This window comes from Scomber scombrus, chromosome 2 (genome assembly GCF_963691925.1).
Source record: "Scomber scombrus chromosome 2, fScoSco1.1, whole genome shotgun sequence".
Classification (NCBI taxonomy): domain Eukaryota; kingdom Metazoa; phylum Chordata; class Actinopteri; order Scombriformes; family Scombridae; genus Scomber; species Scomber scombrus.
Genome location: NC_084971.1, coordinates 28,603,544 through 28,624,337, shown reverse-complemented (window position 1 = coordinate 28,624,337; position 20,794 = coordinate 28,603,544). Strand labels below are relative to the sequence as shown.

The following is a 20,794-nucleotide window of genomic DNA, read 5'->3' as shown; positions in this document are numbered from 1 at the left end:
AATGTTCAAGTCAAGAGTTCCTTCATACGGCATTATTAATATAAGTGATGGGAGCCAAAATCCACAAGCCTCGTACTGTGCAAAAATGTATTTAAATGTTTATGTGAAGCTAATATGAAGCTCAATCTACCAAATGACCCAAATCAATAAGACAGATTTCAACGTGACAGACTTTTTAGTGCCAAAGTCCCTCATTTTGTTACTATACTTCCACCACAGCACAACAGAGAAACACAAAGAGGGAATTTGATGATAAAAAAAGACTGTAAATGTGTCAGATATCTACTTGTTATGACTAACTCAGACTGCTTAAGCCTCATATACTTCACATCAACTTTTAAATGCATTTTTTCACAAAATAACTGTTGACACACTGTTGATTTTGGCCCCCATCACTTCCATTGAAAGCACATTTGAAGGAGATCTTTTAATAGCCAGTATGAATGATTACAGCAAGGAAAACCTCTTTCAGTGCTCATATGGACACCTGACTGTTGTTTTAAGACGGATTAAAAATTGGGAACTCGTCCTTTACAGAAAAACCACACAATTTTTCACATGAGTGGTGTATAGAGCATACATACAGCTTTTGGAAGGCCACGCAGGAGGCGCCTTGTGTGGCATTGGAGCTGAGCAGACTCTTTGTGAGGAAGACCATGTAGTTTTTGAGGCTTTTGTCAAACCAGGCATTGACCTCTGACCTCTTGGATTTACTGAGCGCGATGGGCCAGACACAAGGCAGCGTTGGCCGCTGCACCGCTGCCGGAAGAGCCTCCTGTAGTTTACAGTCATGTGATTATACATTATCATCACTAAAAAGTTTGTATTTCTGTGCATGTGTCAGTTTGTGCAGGACATACCATCTCCAGGAACACTTGTGTCTTCATGTAGTTTTTGTAAATCACGCAGAGCTGTTCATCGTTGTCGACAATGTCAGGACGACGGAGGAAATCCCCAAGATCGGATGGAGGCATGGAGTTCACCAACTAGAATCACAGCAAACATCAGATCAGTCATTCTCTTCCGCTGCATTTGTATTTACTCTTCATATCCTACATCTTAGTAACTGAAACCTTCCAATGCTGTCTGCTTTATTTCTGGACACACACCTGATGCGTTTTGTTGTGAGGCATGAGGGACAGGAAGGTGGTCAGTCTTGGGAATTCAAAACCCAAGAATGAACTCTTCAGGTATCCGTAGAAACTGTGGTTGAAGTTGTCACCATAGCAACGGAGAGGCGATGGTCCTAGGATAGGAGAATATGAAAGAGGTTGGCATCAGGGGTAGATTTGGTTTCAAAGATGGTAAATAAGAAGTTATGGGTTATTGTTAATTTAAACAATGCACATTTTCTTGCAGTTAACTGTTATCATGCATGTTAAAAAATAATTGTCTGTACAAGATTATACCAAAAAAAAGCCTTAGTTTCATTTGTGTTACAGGTATAAACATGGTATTTATGTTAAGTTACTCCTTCCCCCGAGTCTCTAACGGCAAAGAGGAGTTTGTAATGAAATAAGAAAATGCTAAAAATGTAAGTATGTAATACACTTTTACACAATTATCACCTTTCTGGCAATGTCAAAAAGAAATGAAAATATTTAAGCTTTGTAAAAGTAGAAATTTATGGCAGAGCTGATATATTAGAGTAGCATTGCATTAGGATTGCATTAGTGCACAGATGTTCCTAATAAATTGCTCAGTGAAGATTCAAACTCTTTAGGCTGCTGTGTAAGCTCCAAACTTACTGTACTTTACTGAATTAGCTTTTATTTCATGAGTAAAAAAAACAAAACTATCTGGCTACTAGTGGTCAAAACCTTCATAGGACACTTTTAAACCTCTCTGTTAGATCAGTAACTGTCATGTGATTAATATGACTGGATTAAATAGTCTGATGGCTTCTTGTACTTGTTACAGAGATACGTGAGAGATGTGACTAAAATAATGCATAATTTGGTAAAGTGTCACTCCACAAAAACTACAGCAGTTCACTGTTTTTGTTACTGCTTTTGTTGTGATTTATTTACCTTTGAGAGACTCAACGATGTGATTGTGGATTTCTTTCTGTGTTCTTAAACTGAGAGTTGAGATCGTCCCATTCAGGTCATCCACACTGAAATAGATAAAGCACAATAAAGCAATCAATGATGTACAGTTGAGCAATCAATGTGTACAAAAAAGGTTGAATATATTCCCCTAAAAAAAGTCAAGGCACACTGTTTCTCCAAGTTAAACATCCTCTATTATAGTGGCTACATGTTGCTTGATTTTCACTGTGCCTCTCTCTCCTTCTCTCTCTCTCTCTCTCCCTCAACCCCAATTTTCTTTTAATTAATTATTTAAATTTTCTATCATTTTAACTTTTGCACCTTGATGGAGCAGTGCATCTATTGTGATATTGCCTGGAGGTTGATTTCGATGTGAGCCAAAAAAAGCTTCTCACACCAAAAAACATTGGATATGAATATCAAAATAAAACTGATGTGGTTTCATTCCAGTAACATGTAATCAATGATTCTGTTTAAGCAGTTTTTAGCATACCCCTGCTTCTCGATGCTGCAGTTTCTTCCTGCCAGTATATTGAAGAACGGCGTAACGTGGTCTGATGACAGTTCGACCAGCAGGGGGCGCAGCCGGTTGTGGAGCCACCTCAGAACATCTGAATCACCCACAGAGTGATCTGACAGGTTGGCACGATCAAACACGACTTGTAACATGGCTGACCTCACCACAGAGGGGAACATATTTTCATGACCCTGCAGAAAACGAGAGATTACAACATGAGATTAATAAATGCAACGACTTTGTGACTGTCAATCATGTCACCATCCACCATTAAATGTTAAATCACCTGCAGGAAAAGTAATTAGTAGATAAATGTTCTTTGTCTATAATTTAATTTCTTGGTACCAACCTAATACCAAATTTTGTCTGAGAACTCCAAAACAGTACCCAACACATGTTCATGCACACAAACACACACACAGAAACAAGTATGCTCTTATGCACGCACCTGTTTTCATCAGGATGGAGGACAATTACTGTTTTTTTTATTGTTATAGGTAAAAACGAGTTGGACAGAACATGATAAACATCAGTGCAAGTGCTGAAAACAAGTATATTATCATAATCATGATCTCAATTGTGGTGAAAATGGGGACAATTTGGTCATGAATGTTGAAAATCACATTTTAGTGTTTTACAGATATTTATCGGGACTCGAGACACCAGGCTTGAACAGGAAGTTTGGTCGTTGTATGTTCAATATGACGCACACTCACCATGATAGCAGGTGAGAAGTCATCAAAGAAGGCGGACAGGAGTCTGTCGGGGACGTGCTTCGTCACCATGTCAACCTGGTCAGCATAGGTGAGCTGACCTGGTGTGGAGGACACCTCAGCCAGCTGTCTGACTGTCAGCTGTGGTAATGCTTCCATCTACACACACACACACACACACACACACACACACACACAAATATACACAAAAAAACAGGAACAGTCAAAACAGAGTGTAAACCAAAATCATATAAACAAAAAAATATGACGACAGGAGACACAACGCCGAAAAGAATACCGCTGAAAAGTCGGAGTAGAGCTTCAGTATGTCGTGGAAGGACACCAGATCAGAGAAAGCTCCCAAGTTCTTCTGCAGCCATATTCCACTGTTGTTACTGTGTAAGCTGCAGCTCGGGTCTGAAACACGTCGACACACAGAACAAACACAACTTTACCAAAATATGCAATGTAAGCTTTAAAAAAACCTGCAAGAAACTGATATTTAATAAATAGAAAACTTGTACTTTGATACTTGCACAAAACAAATGAAACAAAACCATTGTAACTTCAACCACCAACATCTTTAAGATAACAATGCAAGAACGTACCAGCTGTGTTGTTCCTGGTCAGGAAAACCTTCATGAAGTGTGTGTAGACAGTCATCTGCATGGGGACCGTCATGTGCGGCTTAAAAAGGCTCAAAATCTGCACACTGGGGTTAAAAATGAGTCGAAGGGTCATCTGATTAATGCAGTGTGTGATGATATTTCAACATAACAAAAGTGAGATTCAGATCTGCTCTGAAATCAAAGCAGTCTGGTTGAAGATGGATGTATGAGCTGCTTACATGTGTTGGTAGGTTCTGCAGCTCAAACCTCTCGTGATGAGACATGACAGAAAGTCGGGGGAAACAGCAGGAAGGAACGGGCGAAGTCTGTGGATGAACCACAGCTGGATGAAGGCAGGATCGTTGAGGAGGGCCATGTTGAAGGTGTCCAGTCTGATTTCTCGTATTGAGTCCAAAACCATCGACAGTGCAGGATTTCTGGGGTCCAGTGTCTACAAAATAAATAAAAAACATCTGGTGTCTTGTTCTGATCAGGAGAAAAGAAAGTGAGGAGTATTTGTGATTCATACCATGTTGGATAGAAGATCGAGAGATTCATCCAGCACATGAGAGGCTTTAGAGAGGAGAAGCTTCCAGACGGGTCTGGAGCCGCTGGAGTTGAAGGTGCGATTACACTTTAAAATCTCTGCCAGATCCTCGGCTTTTAAAGCTGACAGCTGTAATGAAGAGAAGAATGACATCAAGAAAATTATGGAAAAAGATCAGAAAATATACTGAAGGTCCACATATGGAGTGATAGTTTTAAGATGGTAAGTTGATCCAAAATGTTTTTGTGTTTTACCTCAGCACAGGCGAATTCCTCAACACCAAAGTGACAGAAATGTACATTCATCTTCCCGCTGTCAAGGTGGCGCTGCAGCATTGTGCTGTAAATGTGATCACAAATGTTAATCTCATAGCAAAACAGGTTTTTGTTTAACTCAAAATCATGTGGTTTTAATTTTGCTTTACAAATCTCACCTGTTCACTCCAATGCAAATGTCGGTTTCTGTGAAAAACAGCAATAAATGAATTAATTGTGATTAGTCAGATTATAATGTTACATTATTTTATGAATGGATTAGTGTAGATAATAAGAAGACTTACCATTAATCATGGTGACTTTGCACTTAGGGGAGAAAGAGATTAACATAGTTATTAGTCTGTTGTCATAACACAATACTAATAATAACAGACTAAAAGACAAAAAAACATAGTTACCTCTCCATTGTATATGATGCAACCTGTAACGAAAGCACAAATAAATACAAATTACTTTTAGAATTTTAAAAGGTTCGAACTTTCATTTCACTTTGACTTTAAGTGCCTTGTGGCAAAAAGTTTTTCTACACTAAAGATTATTCTTATATACTCTTTGTATGTTTGCATTTATTTTGAGGATGGTGTCTCTCACCAGGTGGTATGTGCTTGGATAAGTCCATCTTGTTGTAGGTGATGGATGATGCTATATCAGGAGAAACTGTAGTCATGGCCAAGTCCAGTCTGGCAAACCTGTAACACAGCAACATGTGGTGTTAACATCACAGTGAAGTAATTTATATAATGATTTATGTAACCTCCAAGAAACTGAATATATTTAGACATGAACTCACAGTGTTTTGTATGCTGAACAGGAAAGATTTCCCTGTAAATGCAGAAAAGAACAATGATTACTTTGAAACAGCAGTTAACGATGAAGTAAATCATGATTGAAGAGGGAACATCTTTTTACCCTCGGAAAGAACATGACGAGGCTCGACAGGAACTCAGGAAGTTTCTTCTCCTGGGACGGCTGAGTCAGGGAATCAAACAGCAGATTAATGATGTCTTCTTTCTCTGGAAGAGTTTTAAGAGTCAACACCAGCAGCTCTGCACTCTGCTTTGGAGACAGCAAGTGGAGGACCTCCAGCTAAAAAGAAGGAAGAGAGGGAAAGAGAATGTGGCTGTTATTTGGGAATAACAATGTAAAAAAATAAAAAGACATTGACCAATTTGTAAGATCCCTTGTTATTTGAAGAAGTTAAATCTTACAGGGTTGAATTGTGGGTTGAGAAGCAGAAGCTCTTTGAGGGGCAAAAACACTGAAAATGGACCCAAATTCTTCTTCAGCCACTCTGCACTGCTGTTGGATCCCGACACACAGCCTGGACCTGGACCATGTTGAGGAGATGGAGAGAAATCAATGAACGCTAACACGCTTTTTACTTTCTAATCATACAAATGTGAAAACTAAAAAATATATTTTTAAATAGTCATTATCATGAGTACCTGAGAGTGGATGAGACAAGAAACGCAGGACGAAGCTCTTGAAGACGACGTGCTGCTGATGTAAGGTCATGTTGTCAAACTGATGGCTGAATACCTGCAGTCTGAAAATGAAGTCAAAGCCACAATTAACGACAACAATTAATTAATTAAACTTCTTTGGAGACGATGAAAAATTTGAGATAAAACTTTGCTGTTCTTAGATCCCTACAGAGAAGCTGGGAGCTGTGGTTACAATCATTTTATTTTATGTAATTTTTAACTTATTTATATATGTAAGTTAATTATCTTGTTAGAAGTCTCCTGAAAAGACACAGGAAACATCATAAAATTAACTTTTGAAAACACACCTGCTGTCGACCCCATACTGAAAGTTCATGCCTCATGTCGGTCGTATTTTAATAAATTATGAGATTATGGCTCATTTATGCTGATTAAACACAAATTTAATGGATATGGTGTTATGTTGTCTGTGCAGTGTTTTTAACCATCACTCGACCAACTCTGTAATCAAACAAACGTCTTGAGTTGTTTGATGATGTGAACGTGTTGTTTAGGAGAGATTTTGACCTGCTGGTGGCACTAAATTGAAGTCAGTGGATTAAAAGTCATTAAGATCATTGATTAGGTAATTAGGATTAACCCACTGGGAGGCATCAATGTTTGTACCAAGTTAAATGGCAATCTATCCAATATTCAATTAAATGTACCCCTATGTTGGACCAAAAGAACAATTGATTGTCCAACAGAGCTTTTAAAATATCAGATGGACAAACATGAGATATATGCATGATGTTATAAAAGTAGAGCTGTAAGTCTGTAGATGATCACATACATTTGCTGGTATGACTGACAGCTGATGTTCCTGCGGCTCAGACAGTGCAGGAAACTTCCCGACGCAGATGGCAGGAACCCTCTCAGGCGGCCGGAGAACCACTTTGCGACAACGCTGCTGTTCCTCAGCTGCTCATCGGTCAGCATCGACACCCTGATCTCTCCGATCACATCCAAAATCTGTGACGCTGATGGAGGAGGCATGGACTGCAGGAGAGATCAACCCAATATAAGATTGATTGATTAATATCAATTGGAGCTCTCCTCCTTCATTTACTTTACTTTTAAAACTGATTCACCCGTTTTTACTTGAAGATAAATGAGGATATGATGTAGTTGTACATGAAACTACTGACCATGTTAGCCAGGATGTCCAGAGCTGGATCCAAGACAGACGAGACCTTAGTGAGCAGCATCTTCCACAACATTTTAGAGTGGCTGCTGTTTCCGGGCAGATTACACTTCAGGAGAGACACCAGCTGATGGGCGCTGAAGTTGTCCAGCTGGATGTGAGACAGGTCACATGTTAGTTACTCAAACAGACGTCAGGTTGTATAGAAGCTATTTCCAGAATAAAACCTAAACAGTTTTTGTTTTTGGATTTCCAATCTGACTTTGACTCAAAATAGTTTAGAGCTGCGACTAATGATTATTTACCTTATCGATTAATTATCGGATTATTTTCTCCATAAATTGACTTGTTTGGTCTATAAAACATCTGAAAAAGTGTCATATTTTCCTATCACATAAGACCAAGAAAACAGCAAATTCCCTCAAATGAGGAAGCTGGAACTGGGGGATATTTGCTCTTATTTCCAATGATTCGATTTGAAATTTGATTATTAATATAGTCCTAGGTTATTTTTATCAATTAAGCAACAAATCATTGGAGTTCTAGGTTAATTAGTTAAAAATGTGATTGACCATGTTTTTTTTAAATGGCTTCACCAAATATAATTCAAAACAACTTTTTTTTTTTTTTACAATGTAGGATAATGATGAGGACAATTAGAAGGGCGAGAAACAAATGGTTTAAACATGATTTAAAATGTATAAATACAGTAAAAATTGACAAAGTTTAGACAGTCACCTGTGCACAAGCATATTCCTCCAAGGTAAAGTGACAGGGAACGTGCATCGATGTGTTCAAGTGAGCGTGTAAATCAGAGCTGTGAATACATGTGTAACACATGTTAGTGCTGCAACTTGAGCAACATGGACTATTGTGACTTCAGTTCATAATGAATGAGATACCTGTTGATTCCTCTGCAGATGTTAGTACCTGTCAAATAGCACAGAATTAAAAAATGTTAAGTAATAATACCTCTAAAAGCATTTATAATCATGTAATGAGTAAAAGAAATGAGACAAGCATGAAAAGCTCTTACCATTGAACATGGTTACTGGGCACTGGAAATGAAAGGTTTAATAAATTTAATGAAAAATAATGAAACAGAGCTACAAAATACAGTTGAATACATTCAATGTGAATATATAAATAAGCTGAGATAAAGAAATCTCACCGTGACGTTTTCTGGCAGACACTCTGTTCGAATGGAAACAATGAGGGGGAAAAAAGAGAAAACATTCAGTCAACCACAGTGTGCACATGATAACAAAAAAATCTTATTAAATTAAATGATCTTAGCTCCTATGCCAAATTTTGAGTTTTGTACACAAGAGGTATCAGCATATATTTTGTGGGTATGTGTGAGTATGAGAGAAAAAGAGACAAACCTTCTGGTGCAACATTGATCAGGTTGTCTATGCCAGCCCAGATGACTGGTTCCATGTCCGCAGGCACAGATGGTACGGCTCTGTACAGTCGCTCAAAACTGACAAAACAAATAAACAAAACTCCCATGAAACTACAGATCTGACCGTTTATACTGTACTACTTAAAATTTACAAAATCTGCTGAATTTGGTATCAAATATCCTAATGAAAACTGAAACTGTCCTGCTTCTAACAAACAAATAGAGAAGGACAGGGTTGTTACGTTAATTAATTAAATCTGATTATATTTGTTTTATGCACTACTTTCTAAACATCTTCTGTCATTCACATCTTTGGAAGCCCAAAGACATTTAGCATTGAATTTTATTTAGGTTTGCATCAATGTGAAAACATCCCTGTCTATTTATTTTATACATAAAGTTTCTCAAATAATGTTCCTGAAAATTAACCCTATTGGACTGTATTTCTAACATTTTTTGGCAAGTATTGCAATGCAATGCAGTAATTAATTGTGATTGTGTTTGACGATTCAAAATATCACAAAATTTGGCGAACAGTAAGTTATAAAAACATCTGAAGTACTCACATTTGTCTGTAGACATGGCAGGGTGGAGTGACCTAAGAAATCAAGTATTTTACAATTGGTCATCCAGGACAGATACAAAATTGGTAAACATTATTAAGTTATCATAGTAAAAGCAGTTACCTCTTCAGCAAGCTTTGCCAGGAAGTGCAGGACCTCCACAAGCTTCCCGTCTCCAGGGGACTCCATCAGGAAGTCAAACACTTGGTTGATAACAACATCTGAAGGAGTCGGAAGAGGCAACAGCAGCAGCTCTGCTATCTGCTTCGGTGACAGTACGGGAAGAGCTTCCAGCTGGAGAGGAGAGAAAAGAGAAGAAATTATTTTAATTCTTATTAATAATATCAATATTTTAAGTCAAGACTTCGGTTAATTTAGTTTTTCTGACTTACTGCAGAGAAGTTTCTGTTGAGCCTGTAGAAGTCTGTGATGGGGGCAAATGTTGAGAACAAACCAAAGTTCCTCTTCAGCCATTCTGCGCTATGATTGGTTGTTGAGAGACACTGAGGGTCTGAAACACATGTACAAAAAACGTATGAACATTATAGTTTCCTTATGATACAGAGAGAGCATGTAGTTTTGAAAGTGATAGAAAGTCACTAAGCACATGTATTCATTAAGAACAATTCTGAGGTACTTATACTTTACTTGAGTATTTCCATTTGATGCTATTTCCATTAAGCTCCCACTATGTACTTTCTACTCCACTACATTGATTTGACAGCTTTAGTTACTTTTCGGATGAATATTTGACACAATATATAATATAACAAGCATTCAAAATACATCACATTGTTAAAGATGAAACCAGTGGTTTACAACCTTTTTGTCTTTTGACGTCTTACAAAAAGCAGTGTGTAGTCGGCTCACATTTCGGATGTCTATGAGTTGTTAACAGCTCCACCAAATAGTGATTTTTCCCTCTAAACTTCTCACATAGTTGCATTTCAATAAATGTTCAAATGATCATCAAAGATTAGAGAAAAAGTCCCAAAACTGCAAAAGATATGTACAGAAGAGGATTAGGGACACTGTGGGAAAAAAAGTGAGTTCTGACTTTTTTCTCAGGATTCTGACTTTTTTCTCAGAATTCAAAAAAAAAATCTGAATTCTGAGAAAAAAAGTCAGAATTCTGAGAAAAAAGAACAAAGTCAGAATTCTGACAACAAAGTCAGAATTCTGAGATTAAAGTCAGAATTCTGAATAAGTCAGAATTCTAAAAAAGTCAGAATTCTGAAAAATTCAGAATTCTGAGAAAAAAGAGAACTCACTTTTTTTCACCACAGTGGCCCTAATCCTCTTCCGTAGATATGTGTATCCAAAACCAGTTTTTTTCTTCTTTCCTCTCCAAATTAATCAACTCATGGCGCTTCACATTTATCTGGTGACCCTTTGAAGGGGCATGACCCCTAGGTTGAGAACCATTGGACTACACTAGCTAACTGTATATCTGGCGGGGAGTTCCGGTCCTCTGAAATGATGCCAACGCGGAAATAACTTAAAACTGCATTCTATCAAACGGCCACCAGGGGGCGACCGTTTTGGTGTCAAAAGGACTTCCGTCTCTATACAAGTCAATGGAGAATTCACCAACTTCTCACTTGATTTATAACCTCAGTAAACGGTTTCAAAATGTGTTTATGGTCTCAATCGCTAGTTTAAAGCCTTCTTCAATGCAGTATGATGTTCATTTGTAAAATGTTGGCCTCCCTGATTTTATATTTGACGATAAAGCTGGGTATGCCTAAGGGCGTGGCTACGTCGTGATTGAAAGGTTGATTGGTTCACAGGTTCAGGAGGGCGTCTCTTGCTCCTCCTGATGCCCATATAAGTAGAATCCATGTTTTTTTTTACCCGGCATGCACCAGAAATTTTCAAGATGGCGCTGCCCAGATCCGAAACTATTCGCTTCAAAGCAACAGTCCACAAACTAATGGGTGACGTCACGGATGTTACGTCCATTTTATATACAGTCTATGCTGTATATAAGCAATGTGGATAATCATATATATATATAATTCAAGAGTATTTCTGATTTGGTTTATTTTCTACATTTTCACACTCTGCAAATATGTCTTGAATGCATCATTAGCACAGATGAGGCTGAGTTGTAGTGAACATGTGTTTGGCCAAATTTACATTTTTTTACCTCTGTAGTGGGAAGAACCTAAAAATAGTTATTTCTACATTTTTTTCATCCATCCTGCAGTTTTATTTTCTGGTGTGTGCTAGTGAGACTACAGACTTGTTCTTTGATACTTGCACAATACAAATGAAACAAAACCATTGTAACTTCAACCACCAACATCTTTAAGATAACAATGCAAGAACGTACCAGCTGTGTTGTTCCTGGTCAGGAAAACCTTCATGAAGTGTGTGTAGACAGTCATCTGCATGGGGGCCGTCATGTGCGGCTTAAGATGGCTCAAAATCTGCACACTGGGTTAAAAATGAGTTGAAGGGTCATCTGATTAATGCAGTGTGTGATGATATTTCAACGTAACAAAATGAGATTCAGATCTGCTCTGAAATCAAAGCAGTCTGGTTGAAGATGGATGTATGAGCTGCTTACATGTGTTGGTAGGTTCTGCAGCTCAAACCTCTCGTGGTGAGACATGACAGAAAGTCAGGGGAAACAGCATGCAGGAACGGGCGAAGTCTGTGAATGAACCACAGCTGGATGAAGGCAGGATCGTTGAAGTGAGCCATGTTGAAGGTGTCCAGTCGGATTTCTCGTATTGAGTCCAAAATCATCGACAGTGCAGGATTTCTGGGGTCCAGTGTCTACAAAATAAATAAAAAACATCTGGTGTCTTGTTCTGATCAGGAGAAAAGAAAGTGAGGAGTATTTGTGATTCATACCATGTTGGATAGAAGATCGAGAGATTCATCCAGCACATGAGAGGCTTTAGAGAGGACAAGCTTCCAGACGGGTCTGGAGCCACTGGAGTCGAAGGTGCGATTACATTTTAAAATCGCTGCCAGATCCTCTGCTTTTAAAGCTGACAGCTGTAATGAAGAGAAGAATGACATCATGTAAGTGATGGAGGAAGATCATAACATATAGTGAAGGTCACATATAGAGTGGTAGTTTTAAGATGGCAAGTTGATCCAAGATGTTTCTGTGTTTTACCTCAGCACAGGCGAATTCCTCAACACCAAAGTGACAGAAATTTCCATTCATCTTCCCGCTGTCAAGGTGGCGCTGCAGCATTGTGCTATAAATGTGATCACAAATGTTAATCTCATAGCAAAACAGGTTTTTGTTTAACTCAAAATTATGTGGTTTTAATTTTGCTTTACAAATCTCACCTGTTGACTCCAATGCAAATGTCGGTTTCTGTGAAAAACAGCAATAAATGAATTAATTGTGATTAGTCAGATTATAATGTTACATTATTTTATAAATGGATTAGTGTAGATAATAAGAAGACTTACCATTAATCATGGTGACTTTGCACTTTGGGGAGAAAGAAATTAATATAGTTATTAGTCTGCTGTCATAAGACCAATACTAATAATAACAGACTAAAAGACAAAAAAACATAGTTACCTCTCCATTGTATATGATGCAACCTGTAACGAAAGCACAAATAAATACAAATTACTTCATAGAATATTTTTAAAGACTCAAACTTTCATTTCACTTTGACTTTAAGTGCCTTGTGGCAAAAGGTTTTCTACATCAAAGCTTATTCTCATATACTCTCTGTATGTTTGCATTTATTTTGATGATGGTGTCTCTCACCAGGAGGTATGTGCTTGGATAAGTCAATCTTGTTGTAGGTGATGGATGATGCTATATCAGGAGAAACTGTAGTCATGGCCAAGTCCAGTCTGGCAAACCTGTAACACAGCAACATGTGGTGTTAACATCACAGTGAAGTCATATATATAAATATGTATGTAACCTCCAAGAAACTGAATATATTTAGACATGAACTCACAGTGTTTTGTATGCTGAACAGGAAAGATTTCCCTGTAAATGCAGAAAAGAACAATGATTACTTTGAAACAGCAGTTAACGATGAAGTAAATCATGATTGAAGAGGGAACATCTTTTTACCCTCGGAAGGAACATGACGAGGCTCGACAGGAACTCAGGAAGTTTCTTCTCCTGGGACGGCTGAGTCAGGGAATCAAACAGCAGATTAATGATGTCTTCTTTCTCTGGAAGAGTTTTAAGAGTCAACACCAGCAGCTCTGCACTCTGCTTTGGAGACAGCAACTGGAGGACCTCCAGCTAAAAATAAGGAAGAAAGGGAAAGCAAATGTGGCTGTTATTTGGGAATAACAATGTAAAAAAGACATTGACCAATTTGTTAGATTCCTTGTTATTTGGGAAAGTTAAATCTTACAGGGTTGAATTGTGGGTTGAGAAGCAGAAGCTCTTTGAGGGGCAAAAACACTGAAAATGGACCCAAATTCTTCTTCAGCCACTCTGCACTGCTGTTGGATCCTGACACACAGCCTGGACCTGGACCATGTTGAGGAGATGGAGAGAAATCAGTGAATGCTAACACCCTTTTAACTTTCTAATCATACAGATGTGAAAACTAAAAAATATAGTTTTAAATAGTCATCATCATTAGTACCTGAGAGTGGATGAGACAAGAAACGCAGGACGAAGCTCTTGAAGACCACGTGCTGCTGATGTAAGGTCATGTTGTCAAACTGATGGCTGAATACCTGCAGTCTGAAAATTAAGTCAAAGCCACAATTAACGACAATAATTAGTCATATTTTCATATCTCTCAGGGTTATCTAATAGTCTAAAGTAAGTTGCTCCATTTGTGGCTGAACTTCTTTGTAGTCTATGAAAAATGTGAGATACAACTTTGCTGTTCTTAGATCCCTACAGAGAAGCTGGGAGCTGTGGTTACAATCATTTTATTATGTCATTTAATACTTATTTATATGTAAGTTGATTATCTTGTTAGAAGTCTCCTGAAAAAATAAAAGCTTTTTAGACACAGAAAACATCATTAAATGGATTTTTGTAAGCACACCTGTTGTTGACTCCATACTGGAGGTTCATGTCGGTCATATTGGAGTTATATTACACACAAATAACACACATTTAATGGATATGGTGTTATGTTGTCTGTGCAGTGTTTTTAACCATCACTCGACCAACTCTGTAATCAAACAACCATCTTGAGTTGTTTGATGATGTGAACGCTCAAAAGTCGTAAACTGGCTTAAGATTTAAGATTTAAACTCAGTTTCAGATTGATTTGCTAAACATCTGCCAGCCTAAGATAAACCTGTCCACCTTTGCTGTTATCTGCATTTGTGTTCAGTTTACTTTTAAGAATTTATGCTAACACTAGCCTGTGTTAACATTTAGCATCATGTAAGCCTGTAAACTTGGATAAAGTTTGCATGTTGTATTAGCATCAAATTTAAATGACAGAAAACCTATAAAAGTGTTGTTTAGGAGAAATTTTGACCTGCTGGTGGCACTAAATTGAAGTCAGTGGATTAAAAGTAATTAGGATCATTCATCGGGTCATTAGGATTAACCCACTGGAAGGCATCAATGTTTGTACCAAGTACAAATGGCAATCCATTCAATATTCAAATTAATGTACCCAAATGTTGGACCAAAAGAACGATTGATTGTCCAACAGACCACCATGAAAACAGTAAGTGTGAACATGTGTCAAGGAAACTGAGCTTTTAAAATATCAGATGGACATACAGACATTAAAACATGATATATATGCATGATGTTATAAAAGTAGAACTGTATATTTGTAGATGATCACATACATTTGCTGGTAGGACTGACAGCTGATGTTCCTGCGGCTCAGACAGTGCAGGAACCGTCCCGACGCAGACGGCAGGAACCCTCTCAGGCGGCCGGAGAACCACTTTGCGACGACGCTGCTGTTCCTCAGCTGCTCATCGGTCAGCATCAACACCCTGATTTCTCCGATCACATCCAAAATCTGTGACGCTGATGGAGGAGGCATGGACTGTAGGAGAGATCAACCCAATATCATCACAACTGAGGATCAACAAACAGAAAACAGAGGAAATTGTGTTTGGGTCACCACCCGACTCCCACAGAACTCCTTGTCTAATTCACACTGACATTAATATTTGGGAGTATGGATAGATAACCTGTTAAACTGGAAATATCATATAGATTATGTCTGCAAAAGAACAAAGCAGAGGATATACTTTCTTCGCTGCCTCAGATCCTTCGGGGCAAGCAGACAAAATTCTTCTCCTTTTCTTCACCTCAGTCATAATGAGCATCTTACAATACTGCAACATTATATGGTTCAAGAGTCTGTCTACAACCTTAAGAAAAGCCAAACTGTTACAGCAATTAAACATCTGCTCAAAGATTGTGTGCCAACCCTTCCAGAAACTCTATGAAACAGCCTATCACAACAACATGCTAAGGTTGGCTAACAATATCATCTCTAACCATCATAACCATGTTTTAAACAAAGAATTTCAACTGTTACCATCAAACTATAGATTCATAGTACCCTCATTCAATAAGATCAGGCTTAAGGATTCCTTTGTACATCCATCGATCCTTACGCTAAACACTGAATCTAAGTCAAGATCAAGGACCAGGTGAAGGGACACTAATGTGCTATGTATATTGTTTGTAGAGTTTGATGTGTCACTGTTTTTGTCTGCTGATTTGTCACTAATTTGTCTGTTGTCACTGTTTTTGTGTATTAGTGTTGCATGTTTTTTGTTCGCAATGGAACTGCTGATGGACGAAAGAAAATGTTCAGACCTGTCTGACGATAAAGTATCATCAATCAATCAATCAATAAGATTTGATTGAATATATCAATTGGAGCTCTCCTCCTTCATTTACTTTACTTTTTAAAACTCACACTTTTTTACTGAGGATAAATGAGGATATGATGTAGTTGTACGTGAAACTACTGACCATGTTAGCCAGGATGTCCAGAGCTGGATCCAAGACAGACGAGACCTTAGTAATTAGCATCTTCCACAACATTTTGGAGTGGCTGCTGTTTCCGGGCAGATTACACTTCAGGAGAGACACCAGCTGATGGGCGCTGAAGTTGTCCAGCTGGATGGGAGACAGGTCACATGTTAGTTACTCAAACAGACATCAGGTTGTATAGAAGCTATTTCCAGAATAAAAACTAAACAGTTTGTTGTTTTCTATTTCCAATCTGACTTTGACTCAAGATAATTTAGAGCTGCGACTAATGATTATTTTCCTGATCAATTAATTTTCGGATTATTTTCTCCATAAATTGACTTGTTTGGTCTATAAAACATCTGAAGAAGTGTCATATTTTCCTATCACATAAGACCAAGAAAACAGCAAATTCCCTCAAAGGAGGAAGCTGGAACTGGGGGATATTATTTCCAATTATTCCATTTGGATAATCAATTATAAATATAGTTGCAGGTTTGTCGATTAACTAATCAATTAAGCAACAAATGGTTTAAACATGAATTAAAATGTATAAATACAGTAAAAATTGACAAAGTTTAGGCAGTCACCTGTGCACAAGCATATTCCTCCAAGGTAAAGTGACAGGGAACGTGCATCGATGTGTTCAAGTGAGCGTGTAAATCAGAGCTGTGAATACATGTTAAACACATGTTAGTGCTGCAACTTGAGCAACATGGACTATTGTGACTTCAGTTCATAATGAATGAGATACCTGTTGATTCCTCTGCAGATGTTAGTTGCTGTCAAATAGCACAGAATAAAAAAATGTTAAATAATAATACCTCTAAAAGCATTTATAATCATGTAATGAGTAAAAGAAATGAGACAAGCATGAAAAGCTCTTACCATTGAACATGGTTACTGGGCACTGGAAATGAAAGGTTTAATAAATTTAATGAAAAATAATGAAACAGAGCTACAAAATACAGTTGAATACATTCAATCTGAATATATAAATAAGCTGAGATAAAGAAATCTCACCGTGACGTTTTCTGGTAGACACTCTGTTTGAATGGAAACAATTGGGGCAAAAAATTAGAAAACATTCAGTCAACCACAGTGTGCACATGATAACAAAAAAAATCTTATTAAATTATATTATATTTGCTCCTACACCAAATGTTGAGTTTTGTACACAAGAGGTAATAGCATAAATTTTGTGGGTATGTGTGAGTATGAGAGAAAAAGAGAGAGAGAGACGAACCTTCTGGTGCAACATTGATCAGGTTGTCTATGCCAGCCCAGATGACTGGTTCCATGTCTGCAGGCACAGATGATACGGCTCTGTACAGTCGCTCAAAACTGACAAAACAAATAAACAAAACTCCCATGAAACTACAGATCTGACCATTTATACTGTACTACTTAAAATGTACAAAATCTGCTGAATTTTGTATCAAATATCCTAAAGAAAACTGAAACTGTCCTGCTTCTAACAAACAAATAGAGAAGGACAGGGTTGTTTCGTAATTAATTAAATCTGATTATATTTGTTTTATGCACTACTTTCTGAACATCTTCTGTCATTCACATCTTTGGAAGCCCAAAGACATTTAACATTGAATTTTATTTAGGTTTGCATCAATGTGAAAATATCCCTGTCTATTTATTTTATACATAAAGTTTCTCAAATAATGTTCCTGAAAATTAACCCTATCGGACTGTATTTCTAACATTACTTGTGATTGTGTTTGACGATTCAAAATATCACAAAATTTGGTGAACAGTAAGTTATAAAAACATCTGAAAGTACTCACATTTGTCTGTAGACATGGCAGGGTGGAGTGACCTAAGAAGTCAAATATTTTACAATTGGTCATCCAGGACAGATACAAAATTGATAAACATTACATTATTAAGTCATCATAGTAAAAGCAGTTACCTCTTCAGCAAGCTTTGCCAGGAAGTGCAGGACCTCCACAAGCTTCCCGTCTCCAGGGGACTCCATCAGGAAGTCAAACACTTGGTTGATAACAACATCTGAAGGAGTCGGAAGAGGCAACAGCAGCAGCTCTGCTATCTGCTTCGGTGACAGTACGGGAAGAGCCTCCATCTGGAGAGGAGAGAAAAGAGAAGAAATTATTTTAATTCTTATTAATAATATCAATATTTTAAGTCGAGACTTCGGTTAATTTAGTTTTATATGAAGCATGTTTGGGTTTTTCTGACTTACTGCAGAGAAGTTTCTGTTGAGCCTGTAGAAGTCTGTGATGGGGGCGAATGTTGAGAACAAACCAAAGTTCCTCTTCAGCCATTCTGCGCTATGATTGGTTGTTGAGAGACACTGAGGGTCTGAAACACATGTACAAAAAATTAAAACATTTTGAAAAAGTCAAAAAACTGCAAAAGATATGCGTATCAGAAATATTTTTTTTCTTCTTTCCTCTCCAAATGAATCATCTCACAACCCTTCAGATTTATCGGGTGATCCTTTGAAGGGGCCCTGACCCCTAGGTTGAGTACCACTGGACTAAACTATCTAACTGTATATAAAGTAGTGTAAAGTAATTGACTGTATATAAAGTAGTGTAAAGTAGTTAACTGTATATAAAGTAGTGTAAACTAGCTAACTGTATATAAAGTAGTGTAAAGTAGTTAACTGTATATAAAGTAGTGTAAACTAGCTCCACCTCCAGCAGCTACAACAGTAACATGCTGCTCTAACACTGATGCTTCAGTAACAATAATCTAATGATGTCATATACTTTTAGTAGGATTATTCATGCAGGACTTTTTCTTGTAATTTCTCAGGTAAAGGATATGAATACTTCTTTTACCACTGCCTGTAAAATAATTTCATATTTGTGATTATCTTTTTACCTCCATACATTTGCTATGTCCGCTGTCAGTTTACTCACCAGATGTGTTGTGATGCAGCAGGAAGGAAAAGATGAAGTGATTGTAGATGTTATGACTGTGCTTCGGGTCAGCATGCATGAATCTCATGTGTTCACTAAGTTCTCTAACACTGCACATGTACAAGAACAAAAAAAGAAAAAGAAAATTATTGTAACTACACCATAATGTTTGTATGTAAAATAAAAAAGAAAACCTGAAAACAGTGAACTCACATGGTTTGGTAGACGGGGCAGGAGAAGTTCTTGGTGCTGAGGCAGGAGAGGAGCTCAATGGGAACATCAGGCAGGAGGGGCATCAGCTTCACCTTAAACCAGAGCTTGATGAAGTCTGGGTCGTCCAGGTGGCTCTGAGTCAGAGACGGAGAGTCTGGCTTTCCAAAGATCTCCTGAAACTCGGCCGCCACCTCCTTGAAGTTCTGCAGGAGGGGAAAAAAATGGAGATGCACTCATTGTAGGAAGCATAGTAAAATTAGTCCTAACAATATAAATTATTAGATCGATAGATAAATAGATAGATAAATAGATAGATAGATAGATAGATAGATAGATAGATAGATAGATAGATAGATAGATAGATAGATAGATAGATAGATAGATAGATAGATAGATAGATAGATAGATAGATAGATAGATAGATAGATAGATAGATAGATAGATAGATAGATAGATAGATAGATAGATAGATAGATAGATAGATAGATAGATAGATAGATAGATAGATAGATAGATAGATAGATGGGTTTATTGAATGGTCAATACTCACCGCTGTGGACAGCTCTTTGATCAGCGAGTTCAGACGCATCATCAGCTCTTCAATTAGTATCATGGCCGTTGTGTCGGACATTGACAGGTTGGTACGAGCAGCACAGTGCAAAATATGGGCCACATTTTCCACTGTATCAGTCAACTGGTAGCAAGAAAATAAAGATGGGTGAAGGGGTTTAAAGAGGCGCAAGAAGATAAAAGGAGATGGATATTCATGTAAGTTTAAATATACTTCAAACATTCAAACTTCATATATATATATATATATATATATTTAAAAAATTAAAAAATCTAAAACAAATCCTACCCCGCAAGGTGACTTGTCAAGGGTGATGCTACAGACGTCCTCGATATCTGTTTCATTTTCATTTTTCATACCATGATTCAAATAGCTGCAGAGAAATGAGACACAAACATACACAACAGATGTTATAACACAGAAAAATATTAGCCGACCTGTGGCTGATTTCTTAAAGCTGCATTTTAGTTTTTTGTCACTAGGGGGCAGAAGCACTCCATAACAAACCCACTTTTGCATATTTTTGCTTTATTTATCTTACAGCTGACATAGTAACTGTTGCCTATTAATCATGGGCAACAGGTTGTGAAGCCAATTTGACATAATGGCCAAACTCTTAGACTGTGAAGGAGACATCTTTAAATCAGCAGATACATTTTTTGGATCGCCACAACCCCCGCAAAATGACTACGTTGATCAGAATTTTCGATCCATCCGGTGAGATAACATTGTGAAAGTCTAAAAAAAGAAGGCACACCCGCAAGTCTAGAAGAGCCACATGACTATTCCCTAGTACAGGTACAGGTACAGTAGTGGTGTACAGTGGGTTTGATGTGTTAGAAAGAGCTACAATAGCACAGTAAAACCAAAATAGTAAC

General features: G+C 37.6%; 2 protein-coding genes across 3 annotated transcripts in view; both read right to left on the bottom strand.

Annotated features, from left to right (window-relative positions):
* The window catches only part of LOC133996598 (uncharacterized), a 28,261-nt gene extending 10,848 nt beyond the window's left edge, over nucleotides 1–17,413 (bottom strand). Inside the window, exons 1-25 of one of the 2 annotated variants that reach the window (XM_062436216.1) lie at nucleotides 17,256–17,413; nucleotides 17,121–17,142; nucleotides 8,242–8,269; nucleotides 8,078–8,156; nucleotides 7,344–7,490; nucleotides 6,989–7,194; nucleotides 6,157–6,257; nucleotides 5,920–6,038; nucleotides 5,621–5,797; nucleotides 5,502–5,533; nucleotides 5,303–5,400; nucleotides 5,110–5,132; nucleotides 4,996–5,017; nucleotides 4,870–4,897; nucleotides 4,691–4,775; nucleotides 4,419–4,565; nucleotides 4,129–4,340; nucleotides 3,890–3,993; nucleotides 3,580–3,698; nucleotides 3,285–3,440; nucleotides 2,545–2,759; nucleotides 2,031–2,116; nucleotides 1,110–1,246; nucleotides 861–986; nucleotides 585–775 (exon numbers count right to left, since the gene is read on the bottom strand). In XM_062436216.1, the coding sequence (XP_062292200.1) occupies nucleotides 585–775; nucleotides 861–986; nucleotides 1,110–1,246; nucleotides 2,031–2,116; nucleotides 2,545–2,759; nucleotides 3,285–3,440; nucleotides 3,580–3,698; nucleotides 3,890–3,993; nucleotides 4,129–4,340; nucleotides 4,419–4,565; nucleotides 4,691–4,775; nucleotides 4,870–4,897; nucleotides 4,996–5,017; nucleotides 5,110–5,132; nucleotides 5,303–5,400; nucleotides 5,502–5,533; nucleotides 5,621–5,797; nucleotides 5,920–6,038; nucleotides 6,157–6,257; nucleotides 6,989–7,194; nucleotides 7,344–7,490; nucleotides 8,078–8,156; nucleotides 8,242–8,269; nucleotides 17,121–17,130 (2,648 nt within the window). In that variant the 5' untranslated portion in view covers nucleotides 17,131–17,142; nucleotides 17,256–17,413. Of the gene's footprint in view, nucleotides 1–584; nucleotides 776–860; nucleotides 987–1,109; nucleotides 1,247–2,030; nucleotides 2,117–2,544; nucleotides 2,760–3,284; nucleotides 3,441–3,579; nucleotides 3,699–3,889; nucleotides 3,994–4,128; nucleotides 4,341–4,418; nucleotides 4,566–4,690; nucleotides 4,776–4,869; nucleotides 4,898–4,995; nucleotides 5,018–5,109; nucleotides 5,133–5,302; nucleotides 5,401–5,501; nucleotides 5,534–5,620; nucleotides 5,798–5,919; nucleotides 6,039–6,156; nucleotides 6,258–6,988; nucleotides 7,195–7,343; nucleotides 7,491–8,077; nucleotides 8,157–8,241; nucleotides 8,270–8,375; nucleotides 8,398–17,120; nucleotides 17,143–17,255 lie in introns of both variants that reach the window. The other variant, XM_062436208.1, reaches the window with a different exon arrangement.
* Nucleotides 8,622–17,005, bottom strand: LOC133995860 (uncharacterized). Its single transcript, XM_062435371.1, has 21 exons — nucleotides 16,987–17,005; nucleotides 16,823–16,901; nucleotides 16,233–16,379; nucleotides 15,083–15,288; nucleotides 13,903–14,003; nucleotides 13,666–13,784; nucleotides 13,374–13,550; nucleotides 13,255–13,286; nucleotides 13,056–13,153; nucleotides 12,861–12,883; nucleotides 12,746–12,767; nucleotides 12,620–12,647; nucleotides 12,441–12,525; nucleotides 12,170–12,316; nucleotides 11,880–12,091; nucleotides 11,643–11,746; nucleotides 9,700–9,818; nucleotides 9,431–9,601; nucleotides 9,311–9,342; nucleotides 8,725–8,822; nucleotides 8,622–8,638 (listed from the first exon to the last, which is right to left on the bottom strand). The coding sequence occupies exons 2-21, from the start codon at nucleotides 16,868–16,870 to the stop codon at nucleotides 8,622–8,624; spliced, it is 1,986 nt and encodes a 661-aa protein (XP_062291355.1). The 5' UTR covers nucleotides 16,871–16,901; nucleotides 16,987–17,005.
* Nucleotides 17,414–20,794: the final 3,381 nt, after the last annotated feature.

Bases quoted from the DNA above. Each gene is read 5' to 3' on its own strand.
- LOC133995860 (XM_062435371.1), bottom strand. From the start codon at position 16,870: ATGCACGTTCCCTGTCACTTTACCTTGGAGGAATATGCTTGTGCACAG. The intron at 12,768-12,860 runs GTAACTATGTTT...TTCTCCCCAAAG, and splicing joins GCATCATATACAATGGAGAG to TGCAAAGTCACCATGATTAA. The intron at 11,747-11,879 runs GTAAGCAGCTCA...TTTTTAACCCAG, and splicing joins TGCAGAACCTACCAACACAT to TGTGCAGATTTTGAGCCATC.